Below are 26,753 nucleotides of genomic sequence, written 5' to 3' on the forward strand. Positions count from 1 at the left end.
AGTTCCGGAGCCTCCGGCAGTTTTTTGAAACTTGAAATTCCCACAAAATTTCATCAAAATGGAGATGGAAAGCCGAAATTCATTCCGCATTCTATTTTCAATACGCTACAAAGTCAAAAGCAGGGAAATTTCAAGTCGTTTTGGACCCTCCAGCGACTTTTTGAAAGGTTGTATGACGTCTTTTGGAAAATTGAAATTTCCAAAAAGTAGCTGGAAGCTTCAAACCATTTGAAACCACCATACAGTCGACTTCATACTTATCGTGTTGAAATTAGTTTGCGAGGTAAATGTCAGCTTTTTTTTTTTTTTGGGTTTCCTATCATATTGCACTTCGAAACTGCTCATTTTTCCTAAACACCAACCTCACCAGCCGCTCAGACCACCTTGCGCTCACTTCACCCAACATGGCCAAAAGTCCCAAGCCCAAAAACCTGAAACCCACAACTCATGCGGCGACAACTTGCACAAGGGATCCTCGGCCCCGGGAGAAGGTGCCGAGAATTTTAATTTATTTATTTTTTGTTTATTTCACTTCTGCCCCTTGGTAGAGGCACCCAGCAGTGGGCCAAACTCGGTGGCTACTGACGAACGGTGTCTTGCCTCCGGACAGCAAGGTTTGCAGCAGAGTGTGGTTCTACCTGGAACAGTTCAACATCAGATAGCATATAATTAATTACATAACACATAAACATAACGCATAAACATATTTACAAATATGTATAATGAGAGACTTCATACATGGGAATGCTTCCCTAGGGTACCAGAGAAGAGACTCCGAAAAACAACAACATACTTCAGACAACGAGAGACTTCAAAAACAACGAGAGACTTCCCTAAGCCCCACAATGGCCGCCTAAGAGCCTTGGACAGCAACGAGTCCCAATCCCAAATGACCTCTGTTGCATATCCACATGCCATCAGGACGCAAACGGCAAACAGCGTGAAACCTGAAGACGGACTCCGTCGACTGACACGCTGGTTTGACAATGCGTAACTGTCAGCTTTGTGGGAATTTCAAGTTTCAAAAATCTGATGGAAACTTCAGTAAATTTTAAAAAATCGCTGGAGGCTCCAAAACGACTTGTAATCCACCTGCAGACAACTTTGTAGCGCATTGAAATTAGTTCGCAGAATGAATTTCGGATTTACATCTCTATTGATGAGTTTAAAAAATCTGCTGTAGGCTCCAAAACTGCTCAAAATGGGTTAAAACCGTTTCCAATTGATTCGGCGTGTCGAAAATGGGGTATATCCTAAATTTCAGCTTTCTTGGTCAATTTGGTAAAATTTTGATTTTTCCCCTCATTTTTGGCCTAAATTTGATTTTCAAAAATTCCCCAAAAATCAAAAAAAGCACTATTAGCGAATGTGACAGTACAAACATTTATCTAATAGTAGAACAAATTATTTTTAGCACCGATTTTTGTTACTTAAATTAGAAAGTATGTACGTGCCTAAGGGCAAAGGTCTCTCTCAGCCTACTCCACTCACAGCAGTCTTGAGCTACTCTCTCAAACTGTCTGTTCCCCAAGAAACTGACAATAGAGTCTCTCCACCTTGCCTTCTGTGTACCTTTTTTTCTTGTTTTGTTGGGGGTCCACAGTGCTATTTCCCCTATCCATCAACTATCTCCAAGTCTTGACATGTGACCTGCCCAATTCCAAATTTTTCTTCTTACTTCTTTTACAAAATCTAGATTATTTATAAAAAATTTTCTTATTTTTGAAAGTTTGATTTTATCCCTAATTTTTATACTCAGCATCGAACGTTCCATTAAATTTTGTGAAACCCTCAATTTATTTTCTATGGTTTTTGATATTGTCTAAGTTTGGGCCCCATACGTTATGGTGAGGAGAATGCAGCTATTGAAAATTAGGCTTTTGTGTTTCAAACTAAAATGGCCTTTCAATATAGATTTTAATGACCAACATTTCCCCCAACCTAAGGATACTCTCCTGCTAACTTCCTTCCCAGTTTTATTGTCAAGAGATAGGAGCTGGCCAAGGTAAACAGTTTCGTGGACCATTTCAAGATAGTTTCCCTCTACATTTATTTTTCCTGTTTTTTTTTGAAAGCCGCAAGTAAAACTTTTTGAAATCATTTTTTGAAAAATTTGCATACTGTGTTTCATAAAAGTCGATCTGGAGGCGAAAGGAAGCGTCCTAAGAAAAAATTACACATGACCAAAATTGTAGAGAATTAAATTTCCAATCGACTTAAACTCATTAGTTTTTCTCTAGGATGCTTAGTTTTTAATTTATTGACAAAAACTAAAAATTTTTGAAATGTAAAAATTTCATTTTTTAATTTCTGCAAATTTTTAAGCTGAGGCTGACTTTTTCCCATCCTATAATGTGTTATTGCAAATTTTTTGAAAATAAAATGGAGACTATTTCGTTTTTTCACGTTTTTGTTCAATCTTCAATTTAAAAAAACCAATTTAAGTAGTAAGTACCTTATAGTACAATTTCCTTGAAATGATCCGAAAAATGATCCGTGAAATTTGATCCGGATCACCTTTTTCTGGAGTGATTCGTGATTCGTGATCCGGATCACAATTTCCCGGAAGATCTCTGATGTGTGATCCGGATCACAAATTTCTCAATGATTCGTGATCCGTGATTCGGATCAAATTTCCGTGATCCGCAACAACCCTGGTCTATGACAATGATAGCTGCCTAAGAAGCATTATGGGTGCGGGTGGTTGGGATGTGGTGAGAAACACAAGTCCCTTCATTAAGTACGATATGCTATGATTACTTAGCGACATGAATTACCTATAATTGTAAATATGATATAATCTGATCATGGATTCGTTTTAGAATTAGTTATCTTGATATAGCTTAATTATAAGTCATACAGGGTGCCCAGAAATATCGGGTACCCCTAAAAAAGTTTTCTGCTAAATATGTACTTTGGTTGGTCATAATGAATGATAATAATGATAGCACATAATTGGTTGTTGGACTGGAGAGATAACATTCCACCAATCATATGCATCTATTTCACGCTGCCAACCTATATTTTTAATGAAAAACTTTCTTTGGGGTACCCGATATTTCTGGGCACCCTGTAAGTAGGTTTTACCTACTTTCTAAATTTATATGATATTGATATATCTCGATTGTGAGATCATTTGAAACCCTTTTGGAACTAACAAATGTAATTATGTCATACGTTGTATGTCTTTTTGAGATACCTAAATTTATTCACGAGTGAAAACTCGTAACTCTTGGCTTACGCAAAACTTTTCCTTTTTATCATGTGAAGAAGATTTTTTAGTTTAGATGAAACCTGAAATCCATAGTCGTATATGTGGTATCTAGAAGGTTTAGTTTCCTATACTTCGATCCTTTTCTCCCTTGTCTCATCCTACTTCATCTACCTATCTTCTTCCTGATCATTTTGGTTGCCCTAAAATGAAAGCCTATAATATTACGAATCTATTGATGTACGTGTCCAGAAGTTAATTCCGATCTATACTCATGTCAGATTTTCCACTTATACGAAACCGTCATCCCTTGTCCCAAAAATTCTCAATTTTTCTATTCTCTATAGACACCACACCTTAAGTTGTTTAAAATTTTTCCATTGATTTTTACCCCCTTATTTTCCCAGTTTAGATGTCTGAAAACTTTTTCCAAGATTGCTATGAAAATAATTGGTGATAGAGAATCCCCTTGTTTTACCCCCTTCCTATTCCAAATTCGTCTCCTTCTATGTATTTCAGTCATAATTTTAGCTTTCAGATCAGAGTATAAATCCATGATGACCATTATGAATTGTAGAGGGACGCCTTGTTCCATCCTTTTCAGGGACATTTCCGGAGCCGTAATTTTTTCTGTGTGCCTTTCAACATAAGAATAAAGTCCTTACTGAATTTGGTCAAAATCATCTTACATTCTTTTTTTTTGCGTTCCACTTTGATGCTAGTTTTCAAAATTAGGGAGAGGTTTTAGGCCCTGTAACTACCTACCTACCTACCTACCTACCCACCAAATGGGCATAGACCTACTGTATGAATATACCTAAATACCTACAATATTTTGTACTCAAAATACCGTTGTACATACATGTTATTCTTTATATCTTTGATCTCTTATCTTGCAAGATAATCCGTATTGATTCCACAAATAACATTCTAATTCCAGGTTCTATATTCGAATTGAAGGAAATAATAATTTTGTGGGATTCAAAACCTATCAATACGCCGCCGGACCGCTAAACTCATCAGGTGAATATCTTACATTGCCTTTATTGGTGTTGGGAAAGAAACACATGAGCCTATTACCCCACAAAAATAACTCTAACTTTGCAATTTTAGATTCGTTTGTTCAATCCGGAATTGAGGCATAATTGAAGACTCAAAATATACCTGAAATGGTATCCAACGTTTTTGATCTCACTTATCCGAGTCCAGCAACTCTACAAGAAATCTCATCTAGCGCTCTTGTTTCCGCATTATGGCACTGGGAAGTCGAAAATCGTACGAATGATGATTTTGAGAAATTACTACGATATTCTGTTTTGTGCAAAAATTTACCCCCCAACATGCCTTCTCCAATCACAGACATGATCGAAGTATACATCGAGAGATTCATCTCCTCCTTATATACATGGTTGTCTGACCATTACTCAAAACTGTTTTCTTTTCATCGCAACGACGAATTTCATATTTTGCACGATTTTTATGATTTTTCGTGTGGCCGGTTCGGCAAAATTCATTCTCTTCGTACAGCTAGACGAATGATGGTTTGTGATCGACTGAGTAACGAGGAAAAATTCAAAATTGCATGCATGTATTGTTTTGAAGATGATATTAGACGGATTTGGCCTTCGGTATCGGAGAACCTAGACTTGGATGAAATCGATTTCGATGGAAATGCCGAATTGATTTATTGGCTTTGTATGCTGAGAAATGAGCCGGATCGGATACCTAATCCAGACGATAATCCAGACGATGACGTTAATGACGTTATGCTTCGAGGCTGTCTATATCCACCTTATCACTGGACATCTGTATTGTATTTTTGGAATCGTATTCGTCCTGAAAACCGATTAGAGCAGGCCATTTATCTGTCAAAAAGATGTAATAAAACGTTTGTTCGGTTCATCTTGCATACATTAAGTGATCAAGAGCTCGATAAGTTTGTCGCTGAAAGAGGCGCTTTGCTGATGCATAACTTGTTGATCAATAATTTTGATGGATTTCCAGTTTTTCCAACTTGGATGTATATTAAGAACAAAATGACCGAAAGTAATTTCCCTCGTCTAATTGAGTTGCTTATCCGATCTGAGATTAATTACGATTTTTCCCATGATCTTCTCTATGAAGGCGTCCTCGAACGTCTTTATTATTCGCCAAGCACCGAAGATAGAACCTACCCGTGTTGCGAAGTATGGAGAAGTTCTCCAGATGAATTGAAACGATCAGCAATTAAGTATATTTTGACTCGAGATCAGTTGTTCATTAGAGAACGCATCAGACCCGCAGAAATTAAAGAAGTTATGTTTTTATTGATTGTGCTGTCTGACGCTTCGTTCGAAGAGAGAAATGATTTTTGGCATAAGAACTGGCGTGATGTGATGGTTGATATGCGTTTAACAGATCTGCATCGATTAATGAAATTGTGCTTCAAGGACGAAAACGAAATCACCCGATTTAAAGAAACTTCTATGGCCGAATACGGAAATATCGGTGCGTACTGCAATGTGCTGATGAAGCTGGGATATTTTGAAAAACTGAATGATTTTTTGATCTTCTGCTGTACCGATACAAACAAAAGAAAAGTTATAAAACAACTCGTAACGCAGTCGTGTGTTTCCGACGATTCTTTGGTCATTAAAGAGAGACATCTGATCGAACTCGAACTGATGAACGAGTTCATCAACGATGCCTCAGACAATGCCGAAACTGCTTGCAATTTTAAAAATGCATTCGCATCGTTTCGTAGAGTTGAAGATCTTATAGATCAATGCACTCGTTCTAGCCACAAATGTACCTCCGATCATTTGATACACTTCATCGAAACATTTGTACAAACCGAGGAAGTCACGGTCACTCTAAAACAGGACATTTTGAACCATGTGAGAGATTATCTGATCGATGGCTATATCTATAATGTTTCAGTTGATGACTTACAATCGATTTTACTTTGGTGTTTGGGCAATGACGATGAAGTTGCTAACTTCAAGCTATCATTATCGACCGATGATGTTTTCCGTATTGTGGGCAGTGAAGCGCGTCTTTTTGCACTGCAAAATGAAAATCGTGATTTTTGGAAATTTTTAATGTGGTATTTTAGAACCACTGAAGAAATGGAGGAGTTCGAAAGGGGGTTTGCTGATCAATCATAAAGCGTGAGGTATTTGAATACAACGTTTGGATGGAATTATTTGAATATTAGCCTACCATGTCTATTATTTAATTATTTTTTTTTTATCAATTAATGATTATTCAACCAGTGGCAACATTAATTCTTCAAACTTAAATTAAAACGTACCAATCATGTGTTGAGTTATCCAATACTTCTTTATGATGTGTTACTTACAGATACCTACTCAGTACTCATGATTGTGATACCTACATTTCTTTATTACTATATTTGTATATTACTATTATTACATAAATGTAGGTACTTACCTATTAGTTTGTTTTTATAAAAATGAAAATAAATATTGTTAATTTTCATTGGTATCGATTTGCTCATTAGAAAATGCATGCGGCGTTTTCGAATTGATTTTTCGATTTTTGGCTAATTTGTGAAAATCCAAGATCACTTAACTATCGATTTTCCGAAACTCGTGTGACTTTCTTTTTGAAATTCAACTTTTTTAGCAAGACAATGATGGAAATTATTTTTTAAGCTAATATCAACTTTTCCTAAGCAACGGTTCATATTTTTAGACAGTTTAAAGCCTCCAGATAATTTTTTCCTTGGATTTTTTTTTTTTGGATTACCCCAAATGGTGTGGAGTTTTTGCAATTATTCTCGATTGGGAGAACAAGTTTGTGTTTTACTAACTTGCAGGGGAACTGGGCGGTGCTTTTTTTTTTCTTGAGAAGAGGAGTTGATTCAGAAGAGCCATGGCTAGGAATGATTTTTTTTATCATATTCCACGAAGACACTGTTCATATTTCATAGGAGGGCAACGTTGATTGAGAAACTCCAAGATCGAGGAGAAAAGAATCTACATCAGGACAGAAATTGACAATTTCAAACTACATACATAGTAGTTACCTATTTTTTATTGAATTAGTCGGGGAGCCCGCAAAAGGATCTATTGCACCCCCCCCCACGTCGATCCTCCAGGACAACTTTTTTCTTAAAGGGGGAGTCCTAAGAAATTTTTCTAGCCCTTGTCCTCAGAAAAAAAAAGGCGGATCTACTTACAAAATGGCGGCTATTTTGATTGACAGGTCAGCCGAAATCGCAGATTTTTCGTTCCAACATAGGTATTGCACGAAATTTTTTAAACCGTACAGAAGTAGCTAGAAAGATCAGACTAAAATTTATCACCTGTCAAAATTTCAAGTGCTGAAATAATGCCTTTTTCGATTTTTGGTGAATTTTTGAAAATCAAATTTAGGCTAAAAATGAGGAAAAAAATCAAAATGTTATCAAAAGTGACCGAGAAAGCTAAAATTTCGAATGTATCCTATTTTAGACATGTCAAATCGATTGAAAGCTGTTTCAAACTGTTTTGAGTAGTTCTGGAGCCTCCAGAAGATTGTTGAAACTGAAACTTCCCACAAAATTTCATCAGATTTCGATTTTTTGGCGAATTTTTGAAAAACAAATTTAGGCCAAAAATGAGGGAAAAATCAAAATTTTACCAAATTGACCAAGAACGCTGAAAATTGGGATATAAAATGCCAAATTGATTGGAAACTGTTTCAAACCGTTTTGAGCAGTTCTGAAGCCTCCAGCAGATTTTTGAAACTCGAAATGAGTTGGACAGCCGAAATTCATTCTGCAATCTAATTTCCATAAGCTACGAAATCAACTACAGGTGGATTTTGAGTTGTTTTGGAGCCTTTCGCGATTTTTTGAAAATTACTGGAGCCTCCAGTAGATTTTTGAAACTTGAAACTTCTCCAAAATTTCATCAAACGGAGATGGAAAGCCGAAATTTACTTCGCAAACTAATTTCAATACTACATGAAGTCGACTACATGGTGGTTTCAAATAGTTTTGAAGCTTCTATAGCTACTTTTTAAATTTAAATTTTCCAAAAAACGCCATACAACCTTTCAAAAACTCGCTGGAGGCTCCAAAACGACTTTGAATCTCCGCCAGCAGTCGACTTCGTAGCATATTGAAATTAGTTTGCAGAATGAATTTCGGCTTTCCATCTCCATTTTGATGAAATTTTGGGAAATTGTAAGTTTCAAAAATCTACTGGAGGCTCCAAAATGACTTGAAATCAACCTGCAGTTGACTTCGTAGCGTGTTGAAGTGAGATTGCAGAATAAATTTCGGCTTTCAAACTCCATTTGATGAAATTTTCCCAAAACATCAAACGGAGATGGAAAACCGAAATTCACTCTGCACTCCAATTTTAACACCCTCTAAAGACGACTTCGGGTAGGTTCAAGTCATTTTGTAGCCTCCAGCAACTTTTTGAAAATTACTGGAGTCTCCACCAATTCTCACATTTTATCAAAATAGAGTTAGCAAGCTGAAATCCACTTCGTAAACTAATTTCAATACGATATGAAGTCTACTACATGGTGGTTTCAAATGGTTTTGAAGCTACCAGCTACTTTTTGGAAATTTCAATTTCCCAAAAGACGTCATACAACCTTTTAAAAAGTCGCTGGAGGCTCCAAAACGACTTGAAATCCACCTGCAGTCGACTTCGTAGCGTATTGAAATTAGTTTGCAGAATGAATTTCGGCTTTCCATCTCCATTTGATGAAATTTTGGGAAATTTCAAGTTTCAAAAATCTACTGGAGGCTCTAGTGATTTTCAAATAGTCCCTGGAGGCTCCAAAACCATTTGAAACATGCAGTCGACTTCATATCGCATTGAAATTAGTTTACGAAGTAAATTTCAGCTTGCTAACTCCATTTTGGTAAAATGTTGGGGAAATTTCAAGTTTCAAAAATTTACTGGAGGCTCCAGTAATTTTCAAAAAGTTGCTGGAAGGCTCCAAAATGACTCAAAATCCACCTGCAATGGACTTCGTAGCGTATTGAAGTTAGTTTGCGGAATGAATTTCGGCTTTCCAACTCCATTTGATGAAATTTTGTGGGAATTTCGAATTTCAAAAATCTGCTGGAGGCTCCAAAACAGCTCAAAACAGTTTCCAATCGATTTGGCATATCGATAATAGGGTGTATACCAAATTTCAGCTTTCTTGGTTAATTTGGTAAAATTTTGATTTTTCCCCTCATTTTTGGCCTAAATTTGATTTTCAAAAATTCACCAAAAATCGAAAAATGCACTTTAGCACTTGAAATTTTGACAGGTGATAAAATTTTTGCCTGATGTTTCGATCTACCTGTGTACGTTTTACAAAATTTCACGCAAGTCTTACTTATGTTGGAACGCAAAATTTTCGATTTTGTCTGACCTGCCAATCAAAATGTCCGCCATTTTGTATGTAGGCCAACTTTTTTTTGAGGACAAGGGGTAGAAATATTCCTTAAGACTCCCCCTTCAAGAAAAAAGTTGGCCTGGAGGTTCGACGGGAGGGGTGGTGCAATAGATCCTTATGCGGGCTCCCTGACTAAATTGTTCCCCTCGTTTTCCCCCTTTTGAACGGCTTCTCATGCGACTCTATTATCAGTTCAGAGCTGAAATTTTCATGTTTTTTTTTTTTTTTTTTTGTTGCAAAAACCTTAAACTTTTAGAGATTGGTGTGAAATACTTCAAATAATGAATAAAAAACAATTCGAGCTCACGAGAGAACCTCTTTAGGTGCCCAATTCCGATTTGAATAGTGGTGCGATTTTTGGGGAAAGCATGGTCTGAAACCTCAATAATCACAATTTCAACTACTCTGAGTATTAATTCAGTAACGATGATAAGAATCAGTCCTATAGAACTAATATCAACTCCCCAAAAACGAATTTCACTATTTCTAGTTCTATGTGGATTTTGAAATTTGCACAAATGACCGATTCTTATCGAAAATCAACCCTCGAAATCCAAGTTTCACCATTTCAGGCCATTCTGAAGCCTCCACCACAATTTTCCACTTCTTCTGGATTTCATACTTAATTTCTCAATAAGATGTGGAAACATCAATTTGAATAGAAAAAAGTCGAGTCAAGGCTTATTTGTAACCGATTCAAAAGGCTTTTCTGCATTCGAGCCAATTTCCAGACGGATACCGCGAATGCTTCTTATTTGGCCAGAATGCGAATTTATAAGAAAGAAATATCGAAAAATCAGTTTTCCTGTTTGTTGGAAACAGGGGGTTCAATTCATATGATAACGATGCCCATATTGCCAATCTTCTTTTCCCCCAAAATTGAGGGAGGGGAACCCATAAGCCAAAAATGAAGTTTTCAAGAAGTTGTTTTATTTTTCATTGTTTTTATAGACCTGCATGCATAATTCCAGAACTACGAGTAGGTACATAACCAAAAAAGGCGTTTTTTTGGCGATGCCATGTCCCAAAAAAGTGAAAATAAAAACACATTTTTGAGAGTTTTTTCGAATTTTTAAAAACCACCTACCCGAAGGAAAAATTTGAAAAAAATTTCCAAAATTAGTACCTACTTATCTAAACGTATGTTTAGAAAAAAAATTTTGTGTGCCCGAATTAGGTTTGAACATATACATACCTAGCGGTTTCAAAATTTCTATAGTTAATATCTCCCCCTCTCCCGAGGGAGGGGGTGCAAAAAATGTTGAAAAAACTCACGTGATGAGACTCATGTTTCTTCTACAAATATTTTGGGTGGCATCAAAATTTTTCACACCGAATTTAAAAATAAATCATGAAAGAATCAAGTATATTTATGCAGTATATAGAAAAAATTAGAACAAATTGGTATAGAATAACTTGATTAATATATTTTGTTTTTATCACGAAAAGATTTTACGAAATGCACTACGTTTCGGCACACAGTGCCGTCATTAGGTGATATGAACATACTGACAAGTGGAATGTGTAACGAGAATAGCGAGCACAGAGATAAAATACCACCTATCTCACCCGGGGACTGGGGATGATTTTCGATTTTTCCAGAATTAATTTTGGCAGCTTGAAATCGAGTTCAGGCTGATCTATGCTATCGAACAATAATGAAAATTATTTTTATGTTAATTGTTAGGTACCTATTTTATTCTATGAGTTGTTGTGATTGATGTTTGATTTCATCTACTTACCTGCATGATACTGATGTCAACATTTGGATTTCAGGTCTGGAGCTTGGATTTTGGCTTTTTGAAGGAACTCATTCATAATGGCCCAAACCGCATCCAACGTGTTTGATCTCCTTTATCCGAGTCCAGCATCTTTAAGACAACTTTCAGCCACAGCGTTTGGCGTTCAGTTATGGCGCTGGAAATTACAAACAGATGGTGAGCATGTTATCCCTCCGCGCGGAGTAGATTTCAACTACTGGCGCGATCGTTCTTTCAAAACTGTAATTCCAAACGCACCATCTATGATCTGCCAGATTGTTGAAGAAGCTACGAAGAAAGTCGGGAATTCATGTAGATTTTGGTGGAGAGACCATCTAAATACAACGTATCTTTTCCGCTGCCTACTATCTCAACATCATGGTAGGATGACAACTTTCATGGATTGCTTCTGTGGCTTTGACGAGGTTGTTGATTATGTTCAGATAGCCAAACGAACAATACAGTGTGATCTATTAAGCGAACATGAGAAATTCGAGATCGCTTGCATGTATTGTTTAGAAGATGATATCAGACGAATGTGGCCATTTGTATCAGAAAATAGGCATTTATTTATTGATTTCAATATAGACTGGTTCGAAGCTTTCCCCAACTTGTACTACTGGGTCTATCTTCTAGATAATAAATTGGAACAGATACCCGATTTACCCTTAGATGGTGCGAATATTGAAGAAGAGATGTTCGATAGGTGTAAGTCGTATAATTATTCAGCTTTGGAGCATTTTTGGAACCGTATTTCTTCAGACAGAAGATCGCAAAAAGCTCTAGATTTGTATTCTCGTGATAAACAACTGTTTTGTAGGTACCTATTACCAAGATTGAATGATTCGGAGCTCGATAGGTTTGTTAGTGAAAAAGGCGTTGAATTGCTGATTGAATTACTCCTATTTACAAAAGCAGATAAAAAATGGCACCAATATGTTCTTCCGACGTGGTTTTACATCGGAAGCAAGATGAAAGAACCTAATCTCTTTCGTTTGGTTCTAACGATGTTGACACTTGATACGAGTAGTCATATTGCCGAAGATGCCCTAAGACATAGACTTCCGGAAATCCAGCAACGTTTTAGTACTGAACATATGACTTATCTGTTTTGCGAAATATGGAAAAGTATTCATCATACTTCAAAACGGTCCCTAATGAGGGAACTTTTAATCATGCCCAACGATATGCTCAGAAAAGAGTATATCAGGCCTTCGGAACCTAGAGAAGTAAAGTTGCTGTTGACGATGCTATTGGATGCTACTGCTGAAGAAAGAAATACATCTTGGTGTAATAATTGGCATTATTTGATCGTCAACACGCGCACCAGTGACTTACACAGAATAATGTTGATGTGCTTCAAGAATGAAAATGAAATTGCTCAATTCAAAGATACTGTAATGACCGAATACGAAAATATCCGTCCATATTGCGTCAAATTACTGACTGATGGATTTTTCGAAGAACTAGGTGATTTTTTGAGTTTCTGTTGCTCTTCGAATCAATCAAAACAGAGAGATTTGAAAAAACGTCTACTACAGTCGAATTTTCTGGGCGAAGAATCAGTTTTGAATGTTCTACATTTTGGTAGAATTCAATCGATGTCTGAATTTATTCGTGATGCTTTCGATGATGATCCTATTCTGGGAGCCAAATTCTTAATCCAACTGGGCTCCTTACCGATAGTTGACCAGTGTTTATTCGAATGTATTCGTTTTGGTTATTTTCCTAGCGCGATTCAGTTTGTCAAAATGTTCATTCCGGATGATCGTAAAACGCAACTGAAGCAGCATTTTGTGGAATTGCTGAGAAATCATTTGATGAATGGGTTTGTTTCGGATATACGAGTTGTCTATTTGCAAGAATTTTTAGTCTGGTGTTTGGGGAATGATGACGCCGTTGATGCTTTCAAAAGTTGTATATCGGTACACGAAGTGTTTAATAACATGGTGGAGGAAGAAATGTACCGGGCGACTTTGAGAAATGGGTTGCTGATGTATCCTCGAAATCTCAATCAGTTTTTAATGTGGTACTTCAGTACTCCGGAGGAAATTAACGAATTTAGACGACAATATGACGACGTATTTAAAATGTTCCCTTCTAGGTGATGAGATTCGATGATTTGGATAATTTGATTTTTGACTGCGGATTTATTCTTAGTTTTTATTGTTATGTTAAACGAGCTTATTTTTGTTGAGTTGGATTTTGTCTAGAATTAAATACGTAGGTACTTAATGGTGTAATAAACATTTGAAGAAGTTTGTTTATTTTTAAAGAACGTGCTTTTAAGTGTATTTATAAATCGAATTCGAATACCTAGCTCCAACGTAGGATGCGATCAAGGTTTGAATAAAAATTTTAAAAAGCCCCCAACTGCCCATTAATGGCTCTAAATCCACGTTTGTACCTTACTTTTCTTTTTTGAAAAAAAAGGAAGAAATGGAACCACCCTATAATCAGATCGCGGTTTTTCGAGAAAAAATTTCAAGTTTTGGAGAATTTTTAAAAATTTTAAATTCAAGAATTTATGTTTTTTTTTGGTTTTGAAAATATGTATAGGTGCTTATGTATCACCTGTTTTCAGTAAGAAAAGCATCAGATAAAAATCGTTTCTGAAGCCGAAGGATTTTTTTTAAAGGAACTATTTGGAGTAAGTCATCTGTGAGTCCCCAGTGAGTCACATGGGTGTCCCATGTGAGTCTCCGGGGAGTCCCTTGAGAGTCCCCTGGGAGTCCTCTGAGAGTTTACCAAGAGTCCCTTGAGAGTCACACTGGAGTCCTTTGTTAGTCCCTGATGAGTCACATAGGAGTCCCATGTCCCTTGAGAGTCATCTGTGAGTCCCATGTGAGTCCAGTGAGAGTCCCCTGAGAGTCACATCAGAGTCCCCCGGGAGTCCCCGAGAAACTACTGAGAGTCCCTAGAGAGTCCCTTGAGAGTCACACTAGAGTCCTTTGTGACTCCCTGGTGAGTCACGTAGGAGTCCCATGAGAGTCCCCCTGGGAATCCCCTGAGAGTCACTTGAGAGTCATCTGTGAGTCCCGTGTGAGTTCAGTGAGAGTCCCCTGAGAGTCACATGAGAGTCCTCTGTGAGTCCCTTGAGAGTCCCCTGAGAGTGCCGTGGGAGTCTCTTGAGGTTCCCCTGAGAGTCCTCTGAGTCCGTTCAGAGTCCGTTCAGAGTCCCTTCAGAGTCCCTACAGAGTCTGTTCAGAATCCGTCCAGAGTCCCTTCAGAGTCCCTTCAGAGTCCGTTCAGAGTCCGTTCAGAGTCTGCTCAGAGTCCATCCAGAGTCCCTTCAGAGTCCCTTCAGAGACCCTTCAGAGTCCCTACAGAGTCCGTTCAGAGTCTGTTCAGAGTCCGCTCAGAGTCCATTCAGAGTCCGTTCAGAGTTCATAGTCCGTTCAGAGTCCATTCAGGGTCCTTTCAGGGTCTGTTCAGAGTCTGTTCAGAGTCCGTTCAGAGTCCCTACAGAGTCTGTTTTGAGTCCATCCAGAGTCCGTTCAGAGTCACATCAGAGTCCGTTCAGAGTCCATTCAGAGTCCCTTCAGAGTCCATCCAGAGTCCGTTCAGAGTGTGTTCAGAGTCCGCTCAGAGTCCATTCAGAGTTCAGAGTCCCTTCAGAGTCCGTTCACAGTCCGCTCAGAGTCTGTTCACAGTCCGTTCAGAGTCCATTCAGAGTTCATAGTCCCTTCAGAGTCTCTTCAGAGTCCGTTCAGAGTCCATTCAGAGTCAGTCAAGAGTCCCTACAGAGTCCGTTCAGAGTCCCTACAGAGTCCGTTCAGAGTCTGTTCAGAGTCCATCCAGAGTCCGTTCAGAGTCCATCTAGAGTCCGTTCAGAGTCCATTCAGAGTCAGTCAAGAGTCCCTACAGAGTCCCTTCAGAGTCCGTTCAGAGTCCGTTCAGAGTCCCTTCAGAGTCCCTTCAGAGTCCCAGCAGAGTCCCTACAGAGTCCCTTCAGAGTCCGTTCAGAGTCCGTTCAGAGTCCCTTCAGAGTCCCAGCAGAGTCCCTACAGAGTCTGTTTTGAGTCCATCCAGAGTCCGTTCAGAGTCACATCAGAGTCCGTTCAGAGTCCCTTCAGAGTCCCTTCAGAGTCCCTTCAGAGTCCGTTCACAGTCCGCTCAGAGTCTGTTCACAGTCCGCTCAGAGTCCATTCAGAGTCCCAGCAGAGTACCTTCAGAGTCCATCTAGAGTCCGTTCAGAGTCCCTACAGAGTCCGTTCAGAGTCCGTTCAGAGTCTGTTCAGAGTCCATCCAGAGTCCGTTCAGAGTCCATTCAGAGTCAGTCAAGAGTCCCTACAGAGTCCCTTCAGAGTCCCTACAGAGTCCCTTCAGAGTCCCTACAGAGTCCGTTCAGAGTCTGTTCACAGTACATTCAGAGTCCATTCAGAGTCCGTTCAGAGTCAGTCAAGAGTCCCTACAGAGTCCGTTCAGAGTCCGTTCAGAGTCCGTTCAGAGTCTGTTCAGAGTCCATCCAGAGTCCGTTCAGAGTCCATTCAGAGTCCGTTCAGAGTCCGTTCAGAGTCCCTTCAGAGTCCCAGCAGAGTCCCTTCAGAGTCCCTTCAGAGTCTGTTCAGAGTACCTTCAGAGTCCGTTCAGAGTCCATTCAGAGTCCCTTCAGAGTTCCTTTCAGAGTACGTTCAGAGTCCGTTTAGAGTCTGTTCAGAGTCCATCCAGAGTCCGTTCAGAGTCCATTCAGAGTCCGTTCAGAGTCTGTTCAGAGTCCCTTCAGAGTCCTTACAGAGTCCGTTCAGAGTCTGTTCACAGTCCATTCAGAGTCCGTTCAGAGTCAGTCAAGAGTCCCTACAGAGGCCCTACAGAGTCCGTTCAGAGTCCGTTCAGAGTCTGCTCAGAGTCCATCCAGAGTCCCTTCAGAGTCCCTACAGAGTCCGTTCAGAGTCTGTTCAGAGTCTGTTCAGAGTCCATCCAGAGTCCGTTTAGAGTCCCTCCAGAGTCCCTTCAGAGTCCGTTCATTTGGCCCTTCCATAATAATTTGAAATTGCTGAAGAAATTTGAAAACTCGCTGTCGGCTTGAAAAACGTCAATTTGCAATTGTTTGAGTTAGATGATTTTGTAAACGCTCACTTAACGATCGGCCTCCTTCAAAAATTTGATTTTTTTTCCCTTTTTCTGGAATTTATAAATTACTTGTATAGGTTTTGAAGTAGGTAGGTACTTAGGTAGGTAGTCAAAAATTTACTTTTGAATTGGCACTCCTGGAATTTCACGGTAACTCGCTAAAATCGGTCCAGTAGATGCATTACCTACAAGCCCCAATTAAAATTATAGATTCTAAAATTAATTTTTGGCCCCTCTTGGGCAATTTGAAATTTCTGGAGGAAATTGAAAAATGTCTAGACTCTGGAGGCGCCAGAATGACTCAAAACTCGTACTTAGTTGTTGATACGTGGGAGTTGAATTAAGGGAGTTATTTGTTATTCACTTCGTTCAAAAAATATACATTCGCATGAATAAAAGTTTAAAACTTGCTCTTTAGGTAAGTAAATCAGCTTTTTAATCAAATTTTTTTTTTGAAAATTCAAATTGAACTTGAAGACATGAAATTTTGCTTATGGAGATTTTCGAAGATGCTCTTTCAATCTAGTTCTGTTTCGTTCTAATTGGAGAGTTGTTCAAAAAAGTTTCAAGTAAGTACCTGAGCTATCTATTTCTCGAGACCGTTTTATTAGGCAGAAATTCCAATTGTAATAAAATTCAAACAAATCATTTTTAATAGTATTTCGTTTTAATTATAATACGCGATGAGTCCACTATGTAGGTACCTAATTCTAAAACAACCAATTTACGAGGTCAAGGGATAATTTAAACACACCTAGAATTCGCATGCCAGGTTCAACCTGGTCAAGGTTACCTTTCTTTCAAAAAATTCCTCCAAATAACTCGACGCAAGTAAAGGAAAAAACCGCTACTTAAAGATATACCTACCTAGGTACCTGTAGAATTCATATATCAAGCCTTATCATAGTTTCAAAATCTGCACGCGGGAAATGGGCTATATTGGTAACCATGAATAAGGTGAAAATTCAGCTTCTAATACCACCACTAACCTGATTTCCGGCTACCATAGCAACGGTTCTTGTTTACGGTAAATATAAACATTGGAATTTTTAACCCTTCGGATCATTTGTTTCACATGTTTTCGTTCACAATGGGTGGTTTTTTGTCAAAACTCAAATTGTTGCAGAAGAACAAACCTCCGGCTTTATCAGCGAATTCATCGTATTCATGGTTGTATTACTTACTTATTCAAGTACCTATTTATTTTGAAATGCACAATTTTTGTAGTTTTATTGGAAAAGTATGTTTTTTTTTTACATTTTGTACGTAGGAGTAATCGAGAAAATACGAATATCGACGATTATTTATTAGAAAACGTTCACGAATCGGAACGATGGAAATTGCCGGGTTCGATAAACGGTCAACAATTTATTATTCAGAATTGCTCCAATAGCACTATTTTTATACTAGATTTCACCAATACTGTGACTGTTGATGACTGCTGCCATTGTACTTTGGTCTTTGGGCCGATGAAAAGAAGGTTCGAATGGTTTGAATTGCCTGACAGGTTTCGCTGAATTTAGCCAGGAAAACTAACGAGACTATTTTTCAAATCTTTAGCATTTTTATAAGAGACTGCGCCGATTGTACTATTGTAGTTGCTTGCGAACAATTTCGACTTCGTGACTGTAAAAATCTCAAAGTATCGTTGTACTGTGCCACTCGACCCATTATTGAATCTTCGAAAGATATTTCATTCTCATGCTTGCAATTATCCTACACAAATATCAAAGGTAGGTTACCTATTTGACTATATATTTTATTAGTCGTTCTACATTTATCGAGATGATGAGATAGGTAATCTGAAAACTCACCTACGAGTATGCTAAATTTTCAGAACAATTTCAAAAATGCAACTTGAATATTTGGAATAATATCTGGTACAAGATCCACGATTACACTCCAGCCAACAAAAACGATTACCCGAATTGGAATTTTTGCCAAGAAGACATCCAAGTTACGTCTTCCATTCCTGAAATCGAACAGTACGTTTCTCAAAGCAGTACCAAATACTGAAATACCTATTACTTATACCATGCACCTACGTATTTATGTTTAATGAAAAACATGGTGTTTTTGTTGTCAAGGTTGGATTTTTCAACCGAAAGGAACAGAAGTGTGATACCATTAACGACAGGATCAATTTATAAACAGACAAATGACGCTTATGAAAACTGTTTTGTATTATTTTGTGACGATTTCTCCGCCAAATCCTTTCTAACGCTTATAAATATCAGAACGGTGAGTATTCGAACGAAGTAGTTCAATTTTTAATATATTTATTTTGGTATGTTTTAGAAATTTGGTTCATTGGTAGGGTTTAGATACAGGTAGTTGAATACAATTTTTGAGCTGCTCCTTATATTAGTCGGGAAGCCGGCATGCATAAGGATCTATTGCACCTCCCCCCGGTCGATCCTCCGGGACAACTTTTTTCATAAAGGGGGAGTCCTAAGAAACATTTCTAGCCCTTGTCCTCAAAAACAAAAAGTGGCCCTACTTACAAAATGGCGGCCATTTTGATTGACAGGTCAGCCGAAAACCGTACAAAGGTAAATCGAAAGATCAGGCAAAAATTTATCACCTGTCAAAATTCCAAGTGCTAAAAATCCTTTTTCGATTTTTGGTGAATTTTTGAAAATCAAATTTAGGCCAAAAATGAGGGAAAAAATCAAAATTTCACCAAATTGACCAAGAAAGCTGAAATTTGGGATATACCCTATTTTCGACATGCCAAATCGATTGGAAACGGTTTCAAACCGTTTTGAGCAGTTCTGGAGCCTCCAGCAGATTTTTGAAACTCGAAATTCTCACAAAATTTCATCGAATGGAGTTGGAAAGCCGAAATTTATGCTGCAAACTAATTTCAATACGCTACGACGTCGACTGCAGGTGGATTTCAAGTCGTTTTGGAGCCTCCAGCGACTTCTTGAAAATTACTGGAGCCTCCAGTACATTTTTTAAACTTGAAATTCCCCCAAAATTTCATTAAACGGAGATGGAAAGCCAAAATTTACTTTGCGATCCTATTTTAACACCCTCTGAAGACGACTTCAAGTGGGTTCAAATCATGTTGGAGCCCCCGTGACTTTTTGAAAATTACTGGAGTCTCCACCAAATTTTTAAAACTTGGAATTCAGTCGACTGCATGGTGGTTTCAAATGGTTTTGAAGCTTCTAGCTACTTTTTGGAAATTGCTATTTTCTAAAAAAACGCCATTCAACCTTTCAAAAAGTTACTGGAGCCTCCAAAACGACTTAAAATCCACCTGCAGTTGAATTTTTAGAGTATTGAAATTAGTTTGCGAAGTAAATTTCAGCTTGTTAATTCCATTTGATGAAATGTTAAGTATAGGAATTCCAAGTTTAAAAAATCTGGTGGAGACTCCAGTAATTTTCAAAAAGTCACTGGAGGGTCCAACATGACTGGAACCCACCTGAAGTCGTGTTCAGAGGGTGTTAAAATTAAAGTGCAGAGTAAATTTCGGCTTTCCAACTCCATTCGATGAAATTTTGTGAGAATTTCGAGTTTCAAAAATCTGCTGGAGGCTCCAGAACTGCTCAAAACGGTTTGAAACCGTTTCCAATCGAGTTGGTCTGTCGAAAATAGGGTATATCCCAAATTTCAGCTTTCTCGGTCAATTTGGTAAAATTTTGATTTTTCCCTCATTTTTGTCTTAGAAATTTGATTTTTAAAAATTCACCAAAAAATCGAAAAAGGCACTTTAGCACTTGAAATTTTGACAAGTGATAAATTTCTGTCTGATCTGTCGATCTACTTCGGTACGGTTTGAAAAGTTTCGTTAAAGTCCTATGTTGGAACGCAAAATCTGCGATTTCGGCTGACTTGTCAATCAAAATGGCCGCCATTTTGTAAGTAGGAGCACTCTTTTTTTTTGAGGTCAAGGGCTAGAAATGTTCCTTAGGACTCCCCTTTTAAGAAAAAAGTTGTCCCGGAGGATCGACCGGGGGGGAGGGGGTGCAATAGATCCTTATGCGGGCTCCCCGACTATATTATGGTTCTTCTAGTCAACTTTATTCAAATTTTCCCAAAAATGTCCCACTTTTTGCCGACATTGTTCTGCCTGGAGGGGGAAGGGTTTGAGACACCAGAATAACTTTCAAGTTTTATGCATGCTTGTAAACATTTTTTGGGGGGGGGGGATTTTTTCGCGCTCATTTCTCGCAAAGTCATTGGTTTTATTTTTTTACATCCTTGAAAATTTTGGCCCTCTTGGCTCTTATTAGAAATCAGGTCGTAAAGAATTACAAATACGAGTTTTTTTCTTGAAAAAAGTATATTTGGGAAGATTTTGACAAGAAATAAAAATCTTCAAGAATGTTTTGTGGAATTCAATTATTTTTGTCACTTTTTGACGATTTTTTGCTTCCTTGGGAGCTTCATACACGTCACAAGAGGACCAATACATTGTAGTTTATTGGAGGGGCGAAGGAGTTTTTTTTCTAAAGAAAAAATTTCACCAAAAATTACAAAAATATTAAAAAATGGGCTGTATTAAGTACATATAAACATTGATAATTTTGAATTGAAATTTTTTTATATGAATTTGGAAAGCTTTGTGCAAGAAGACTAGCATTATTTGGGTGATTGAGGAACGTTTTTTTTTTTTTTGGAAACTGGGTCAATTCAAAAGAAATCCTTACACAGAAAAAGGAAATTTCCCAACAAAAAAATGTTGGTTGAGTTTGATTCATTATTCCATTTTTTTCCTTGATTTTAATTTTCTTCCAATTTTGGAGGTCTTCATACAAGAGATAAGGTCCTAAAGAGTTTTTTTTTGTTTTTTAAAGGGATTACTTGGAACGATTTTGACGCAAAAATGAGACATTTTAAAATAGGTACCTAACTGGTAAATTAGTTTTTCAATTTTTTTTTTTGAAGAAGGAGGCTTTTGGAACAACTAATTTTAGACTAGGTGGAAAACCAAAATTATAAAATCTCGGAGAAGCAGGACTAGCAGGAGCGTGCCTCTGGATGAGCTCGATAATTTCCTCTAATATTTTTCAAGGCTAGAGTATCATTGGCAACAAAAATCCCTCCCCCCCCCCCAAAAAAAATCAAAGGCTATAATTTTCAAAACTTTACCTTTCACATCAAAAATGCTTATTTTCTTATTCACGCAGCATCTATGTATTTTCATGAGACTTTGGTCAGTAATCATTTTTCTTTTACTTCATTTGAAAAAAAAAACAAGTAAAAACCAAAAATTATGACCAGATCTGAGTGTTATAGCTAAAAAAAAAAAATGGAATTTTTCTGCATTTTTTTTTTTTTTTTGCAAAAAATAATCATTATTGAGTTTTGAACATTATTGAAACAGAATCCAATATTAATCGATAAAAAAATATTGTTTGGTATGTGGATCGAGGTGAGACATGTCCAATTGAAAAATCAAATTTCAAATCTCTCAAAAAAAATCTGATATGATAAATTCTAAAATACTAATCTCACAAGTGATATTTTTTCAGCCTAATATCGAACTGATAAAAAGCAGACAGGTGAATTTAACAGTTCAGCATGCTGAATCACTATTCCTCACTTCAACTTTGATCAAAGCAATTCAGCATGGTCCAGTAATTGGTCTCCATTTGTGTGGAAAAAGTGTCCTCCATATTTCTTCACAGGTAGGACGATGGATTATCGAAATAAGTACATAACTGGTTAATTGCTCATTCTTTCTTTCCTTCCTTGTTTTTTATTCTCTTTCAGACTTGAAATGTATGCATTTTAAAATTATGATTTTATTTATTGAAGATACTTACCTATAGGCCTAATTTAAACTGAGTATACTTACTTAGTATGTACTTAATAAACTTACTAAGGTTTACTGTTCTCTTTTTTCCCTAATAGATCATCTCAAAGAATATGGAAACGACTTTATATTACGTTAGTCCGACTGTAAATATGGCTTCTCACCAAGTGAACACATTTTTTGGAATCGCTGATCTTCAAATGGAATCCCACAGTTGAAAATCGTGATGAAAATCCAATGCTGAACGTGATCGAGCCTATTTTTTTGAGAAGTGGATACTTCTGGTTCAGAATTTGTAATGTAACGAAAAAATGTACTTACATTTTTGTAACATGAACTGGAAGAATAAATGCATAAATAATATTTTTTTCAAGTACCTACGTATCGATGATTCGGGCACACCATATTTATTTTTGGGGATGGGAATTAGGTACTTATGTATGTACTTTAAGAAAAACGTCTTTGGAAAATTCTAACTACTCGTACCTAACCAGGGAACCTCTTGATGTCTACGCCTCCGATTTGAACGGGACCGCGATTTTTGGAAAGAGCATGTTCTAAGATCCCCAAATCCAATTTTCAGCTGCCCAAGTTCATTTTTCGATTTATGGCGAATTTTTGAAAATCCAAAATTGACTATTTTGGTGATTTATGCTTATTTTTTAAAAAGTACGTACTTGATCAATAAAAATGTTCAAAATGAGTCCTAAAACTGATATTAACCCCCCAAATCCAAATTTCGCCATTTCCAGCCATTCTGGAGCCTCCAGCGCGATTTTTCAATTTCTCCAGAATTTTGAATTTGCTCCAGAAGGCGTGAATATGAAGTTGGGCAGCTAAAAATCGAGTTGTGTGTTATACTCGACCTGTTTAACGAATTTATCCACATTTGAGCCGATTCTGGAGCGGACACCTCAAGAGTGGGTTTTTTTCAAAATAAAAATATTCAAAAATCAAAAATTTCCCGTTTGCGAAAATTTTTTCGAAATTGCGCGAATCGCTGTATTTTGAACACAACAAACCCCCTGAGGCCGAGTTCCGCCATTTCCAGCCATTCTGGAGCCTCCAGCGCGATTTTTCAATTTCTCCAGAATCTTCAATTTGCTTCAGAAGGCAAGAATATGAAGTTGGGCAGCTCAAAAACGAGTTGTGTGTTATACTAGAACTGTTCAACGAATTTATTCACATTTGAGCCGATTCTGGAGCGGACACCTCAAGAGTGGGTTTTTGACCAGCTTTTATTCATAATAAAAATATCCAAAAATTAAAGGGATGCCCAAGAAAGGCTGGAAATGGCGAAATTCGCTCTCGTGTGGTTAATTAATGACGAAATACAGCGATTCGCAAAAATTTCAAAAATTTTCTCACAAACGAGAAATTTTTGATTTTTTGATATTTTTATTTTGAAAAAAAAAACTCGTCAGAAAAACACTCTTGAGGTGTCCCCTCCGGAATCGACTTGAATGTTGATAAACCCGTTAAACAGATCGAGTGTAATATACAACTCGATTTTTAGCTGCCCAACTTCATATTCACGCCTTCTGGAGCAAATTGAAAATTCTGGAAAAATTGAAAAATCGCGCTGGAGCCTCCAGAATGGCTGGAAATGTCGAAATTCGGCCTCAGGGGGTTTGTTCATGACGAAATACTGCGATTCGCGCAAATTTCGAAAATTTTCTCGCAAACGGGAAATTTTTGATTTTTGAATATTTTCATTTTGAAAAAAAGCTTGTCAAAAAACCACTCTTGAGGTTTCCGCTCCAGAATCGACTTAAATGTTGATAAACTCGTTAAACAGATCGAGTATAACACACAACTCGATTTTTAGCTGCCCAACTTCATATTCACGCCTTCTGGAGCAAATTCAAAATTCTGGAGAAATTGAAAAATCGCGCTGGAGGCTCCAGAATGGCTGGAAATGGCGGAACTCGGCCTCAGGGGATTTGTTGTGTTCAAAATACAGCAATTCGCGCAAATTTCAAAAAAAATTTTCGCAAACGGGAAATTTTTGATTTTTGAATATTTTTATTTTGAACAAAAGCTGTTCAAGAAATCACTCTTGTGGTGTCCCATCCAGAATCGGCTCAAATGCGGATAAATTCGTTAAACAGGTCGAGTATAACACACAACTCGATTTTTAGCTGCCCAACTTCATATTCACGCCTTCTGGAGCAAATTTAAAATTCTGGAGAAATTGAAAAATCGCGCTGGAGGCTCCAGAATGGCTGGAAATGGCGAAATTTGGATTTGGGGGGGTTAATATCAGTTTTAGGACTTATTTTGAACATTTTGATTGATCAAGTACGTACTTTAAAAAAAAATCATAAATCATTAAAATAGTCAATTTTGGATTTTCAAAAATTCGCCAAAAATCGAAAAATGAACTTGGGCAGCTGAAAATTTGGATTTGAGGGTTTTAGAACATGCTCTTTCCAAAAATCGCGGTCTCGTTCAAATCGGAGGCGGACACCTCAAGAGGTTCCCTTGTAAGTACGAAAAGTATTATAAATTATAGTTTTTTCAAAGTATAAGTACCCCTAAAAAATGGAGTAACAATAATTTAAAACAATTATAATAAAAAAATAAATAAATATCGGCTTCTATTAAAAAAAAAAAATGTTAACACTAAGTAAGTATCACTAAAACCCCTAAAAATTTGACAAACCTGTACGTTCCTTCATATTTGTAGTTAGTAACAATACGAGTGACTAAAAAAAACCAATCCATTCGAAATTTTACCTCCTTTCCGATTCGTTAACGATTTTCATACCACCGTTACACCGCTACAAAACAATCCACATTATCAATTCGTCATCTAAATTGTAAATTTAATAAAAAATCATCGTCATGTCACACGACGAATATACCTTTACCTACCAACCTACGTCGTATAAGTCGTAACCGCTCGTACATAACCTTCACATTCGCGCAAATAAAGAACAACTCATTTCATATCCTCAGGAAATTACCATACAAATTCGCCATCGCCATCAATAACAACAACAGTCAACAACAATAAGACTAATCGCATAAAAAGCACAAAAACTCTTTATTTTGTACTATACGACAAAAATGGTACAAGGTACACGAATTATACACCTTTATTATACAAATACATAAACAACAAAAAGAGAAAAAAATATCTATATTAAATCATTTTTTTTTAAAACATAAAAAGGGCAACGTATCAATATTCATCCATAAATACAATTACAATAGAAAAAAATTACAACGGTGATTTTATACAAAAAAAAAAAAAAAAAGAAAAAAAAACTTACAAAATGATATATACGTAATAAGGTACAAAAAAATTAAACAGGAAATTTAAGTATTCGTCGCTGCATATTACGAAATAAATATCCGATTAAAATATACAAATAAAAACAACGGTAAAAACTTAAAAACAAAAATCCTCTGTATATGCATATTATTATTATTATTATAGGTATCGTAAGGTATTTAAATCATTAAAAAAAAATAATAATCAATTCTTTAATAATTAAATCAGGAACTACGATTTTACAACATTTTCAATATATCTATCCCCTAAATTGTGTGTGTGTTTTTTTTTTAAATTTTATGTATTTATTTACTATTATTTTTTTTAAAATTATATTCACGAATAAAAATGAAAAAATAAGCAGATCTCTAGGCACTGAAAATAATTGAAGTGGGTTTCATTTGTTTGTTGTAGGCATAACGAAGTAGATTTGTATTGGGTGTTTTTCGAAGACTCTATAGTTTGAAAGTAAAAATTACAAGTCGTAGGTAGGTAATGCTTAGATCTATACTAATAATTTAGACAAAACAGGCGAGGCCCGAGTTCGTTTAAATAATAATTTTAAACGAATTCGAGACCTCAGAAGGCTTCATTCGATCCACAAAATGAAATAAAACCTCAAGTTTCAGCTTGATTCGTATTCCAACGATGAAATACTTCATAACAAATACCAAATTCTGTCAAAATGACTCATTTTTAGGCACTTTAAAACCTGTAAAATAAACACTCAGTTCATTCTAAATTTACAGCACTGAACAGCTGATATCTACCTGAGAACTAATTATTGCCAAACTCTGTACGAAAAAAAATGGCAGAAAGGCAAGGGGAACTTCACAAATGCTACGACATCTATCAATAATTGGTATTAGCGATGAAAATTACGAAAAGCAATTTATAAAAAGTACAAAAAGGTAAAGAAAGTGCACAGTGTAGAAAAAAATCCCCAATTCTTAAGCATTAGGTAGGTAATTTCGACGAAAATATTGCACAAAGTGATTTATTTATATTCGAATTAAGTATTATTATTTTATAAAATCAATCCAGTAACAAAAAGATATCCTCAATTTTTAAACGTAGCACCGAACACGACTACATAACGAAGATCCCTTCGTTCAAAAAAAAAAAAAAAGACCTTCGTTCGATAAAAAAATCTCATTAGCATCACCTCTGCTTAAAAATTGAATCAGAGCCAAAGTTGTCGAAAAACTGAGGAGAGGAGAGTCGATTTTAGAAAAAAAATCGAAATAATTACGTACGATGAGT

At 36.8% G+C, this 26,753-nt stretch overlaps 2 protein-coding genes across 3 annotated transcripts in view; both read left to right on the forward strand.

Annotated features, from left to right (window-relative positions):
• The window catches only part of LOC135834500 (uncharacterized), a 227,586-nt gene extending 213,961 nt beyond the window's left edge, over window positions 1-13,625 (forward strand). The window contains exons 6-7 of one of the 2 annotated variants that reach the window (XM_065348409.1): window positions 4,152-4,234; window positions 4,325-6,683. In XM_065348409.1, coding sequence (XP_065204481.1) covers window positions 4,381-6,357 — 1,977 coding nt within the window. In that variant the 5' untranslated portion in view covers window positions 4,152-4,234; window positions 4,325-4,380 and the 3' untranslated portion in view covers window positions 6,358-6,683. Of the gene's footprint in view, window positions 1-4,151; window positions 4,235-4,324; window positions 6,684-11,380 lie in introns of those variants that run through there. The other variant, XM_065348391.1, reaches the window with a different exon arrangement.
• Window positions 13,626-14,057: 432 nt separating this feature from the next.
• On the forward strand, window positions 14,058-22,573 carry LOC135834502 (protein XRP2-like). Its single transcript, XM_065348420.1, has 7 exons — window positions 14,058-17,607; window positions 17,708-17,917; window positions 17,998-18,170; window positions 18,275-18,422; window positions 18,525-18,678; window positions 21,927-22,082; window positions 22,309-22,573. The coding sequence occupies exons 1-7, from the start codon at window positions 17,513-17,515 to the stop codon at window positions 22,426-22,428; spliced, it is 1,056 nt and encodes a 351-aa protein (XP_065204492.1). The 5' UTR covers window positions 14,058-17,512; the 3' UTR covers window positions 22,429-22,573.
• The last annotated feature ends 4,180 nt before the right edge of the window (window positions 22,574-26,753 follow it).

Source organism: Planococcus citri, chromosome 2 (genome assembly GCF_950023065.1).
Source record: "Planococcus citri chromosome 2, ihPlaCitr1.1, whole genome shotgun sequence".
Classification (NCBI taxonomy): domain Eukaryota; kingdom Metazoa; phylum Arthropoda; class Insecta; order Hemiptera; family Pseudococcidae; genus Planococcus; species Planococcus citri.

What these genes read in the sequence shown, in the direction of transcription:
- LOC135834502 (XM_065348420.1), top strand. Translation starts at nt 17,513, where the DNA reads ATGTTTTCGTTCACAATGGGTGGTTTTTTGTCAAAACTCAAATTGTTG. An exon ending in ATCCTACACAAATATCAAAG is followed by an intron (nt 18,171 to 18,274) that starts GTAGGTTACCTA and finishes CTAAATTTTCAG; the next exon opens with AACAATTTCAAAAATGCAAC. An exon ending in TCCTCCATATTTCTTCACAG is followed by an intron (nt 22,083 to 22,308) that starts GTAGGACGATGG and finishes TTTCCCTAATAG; the next exon opens with ATCATCTCAAAGAATATGGA.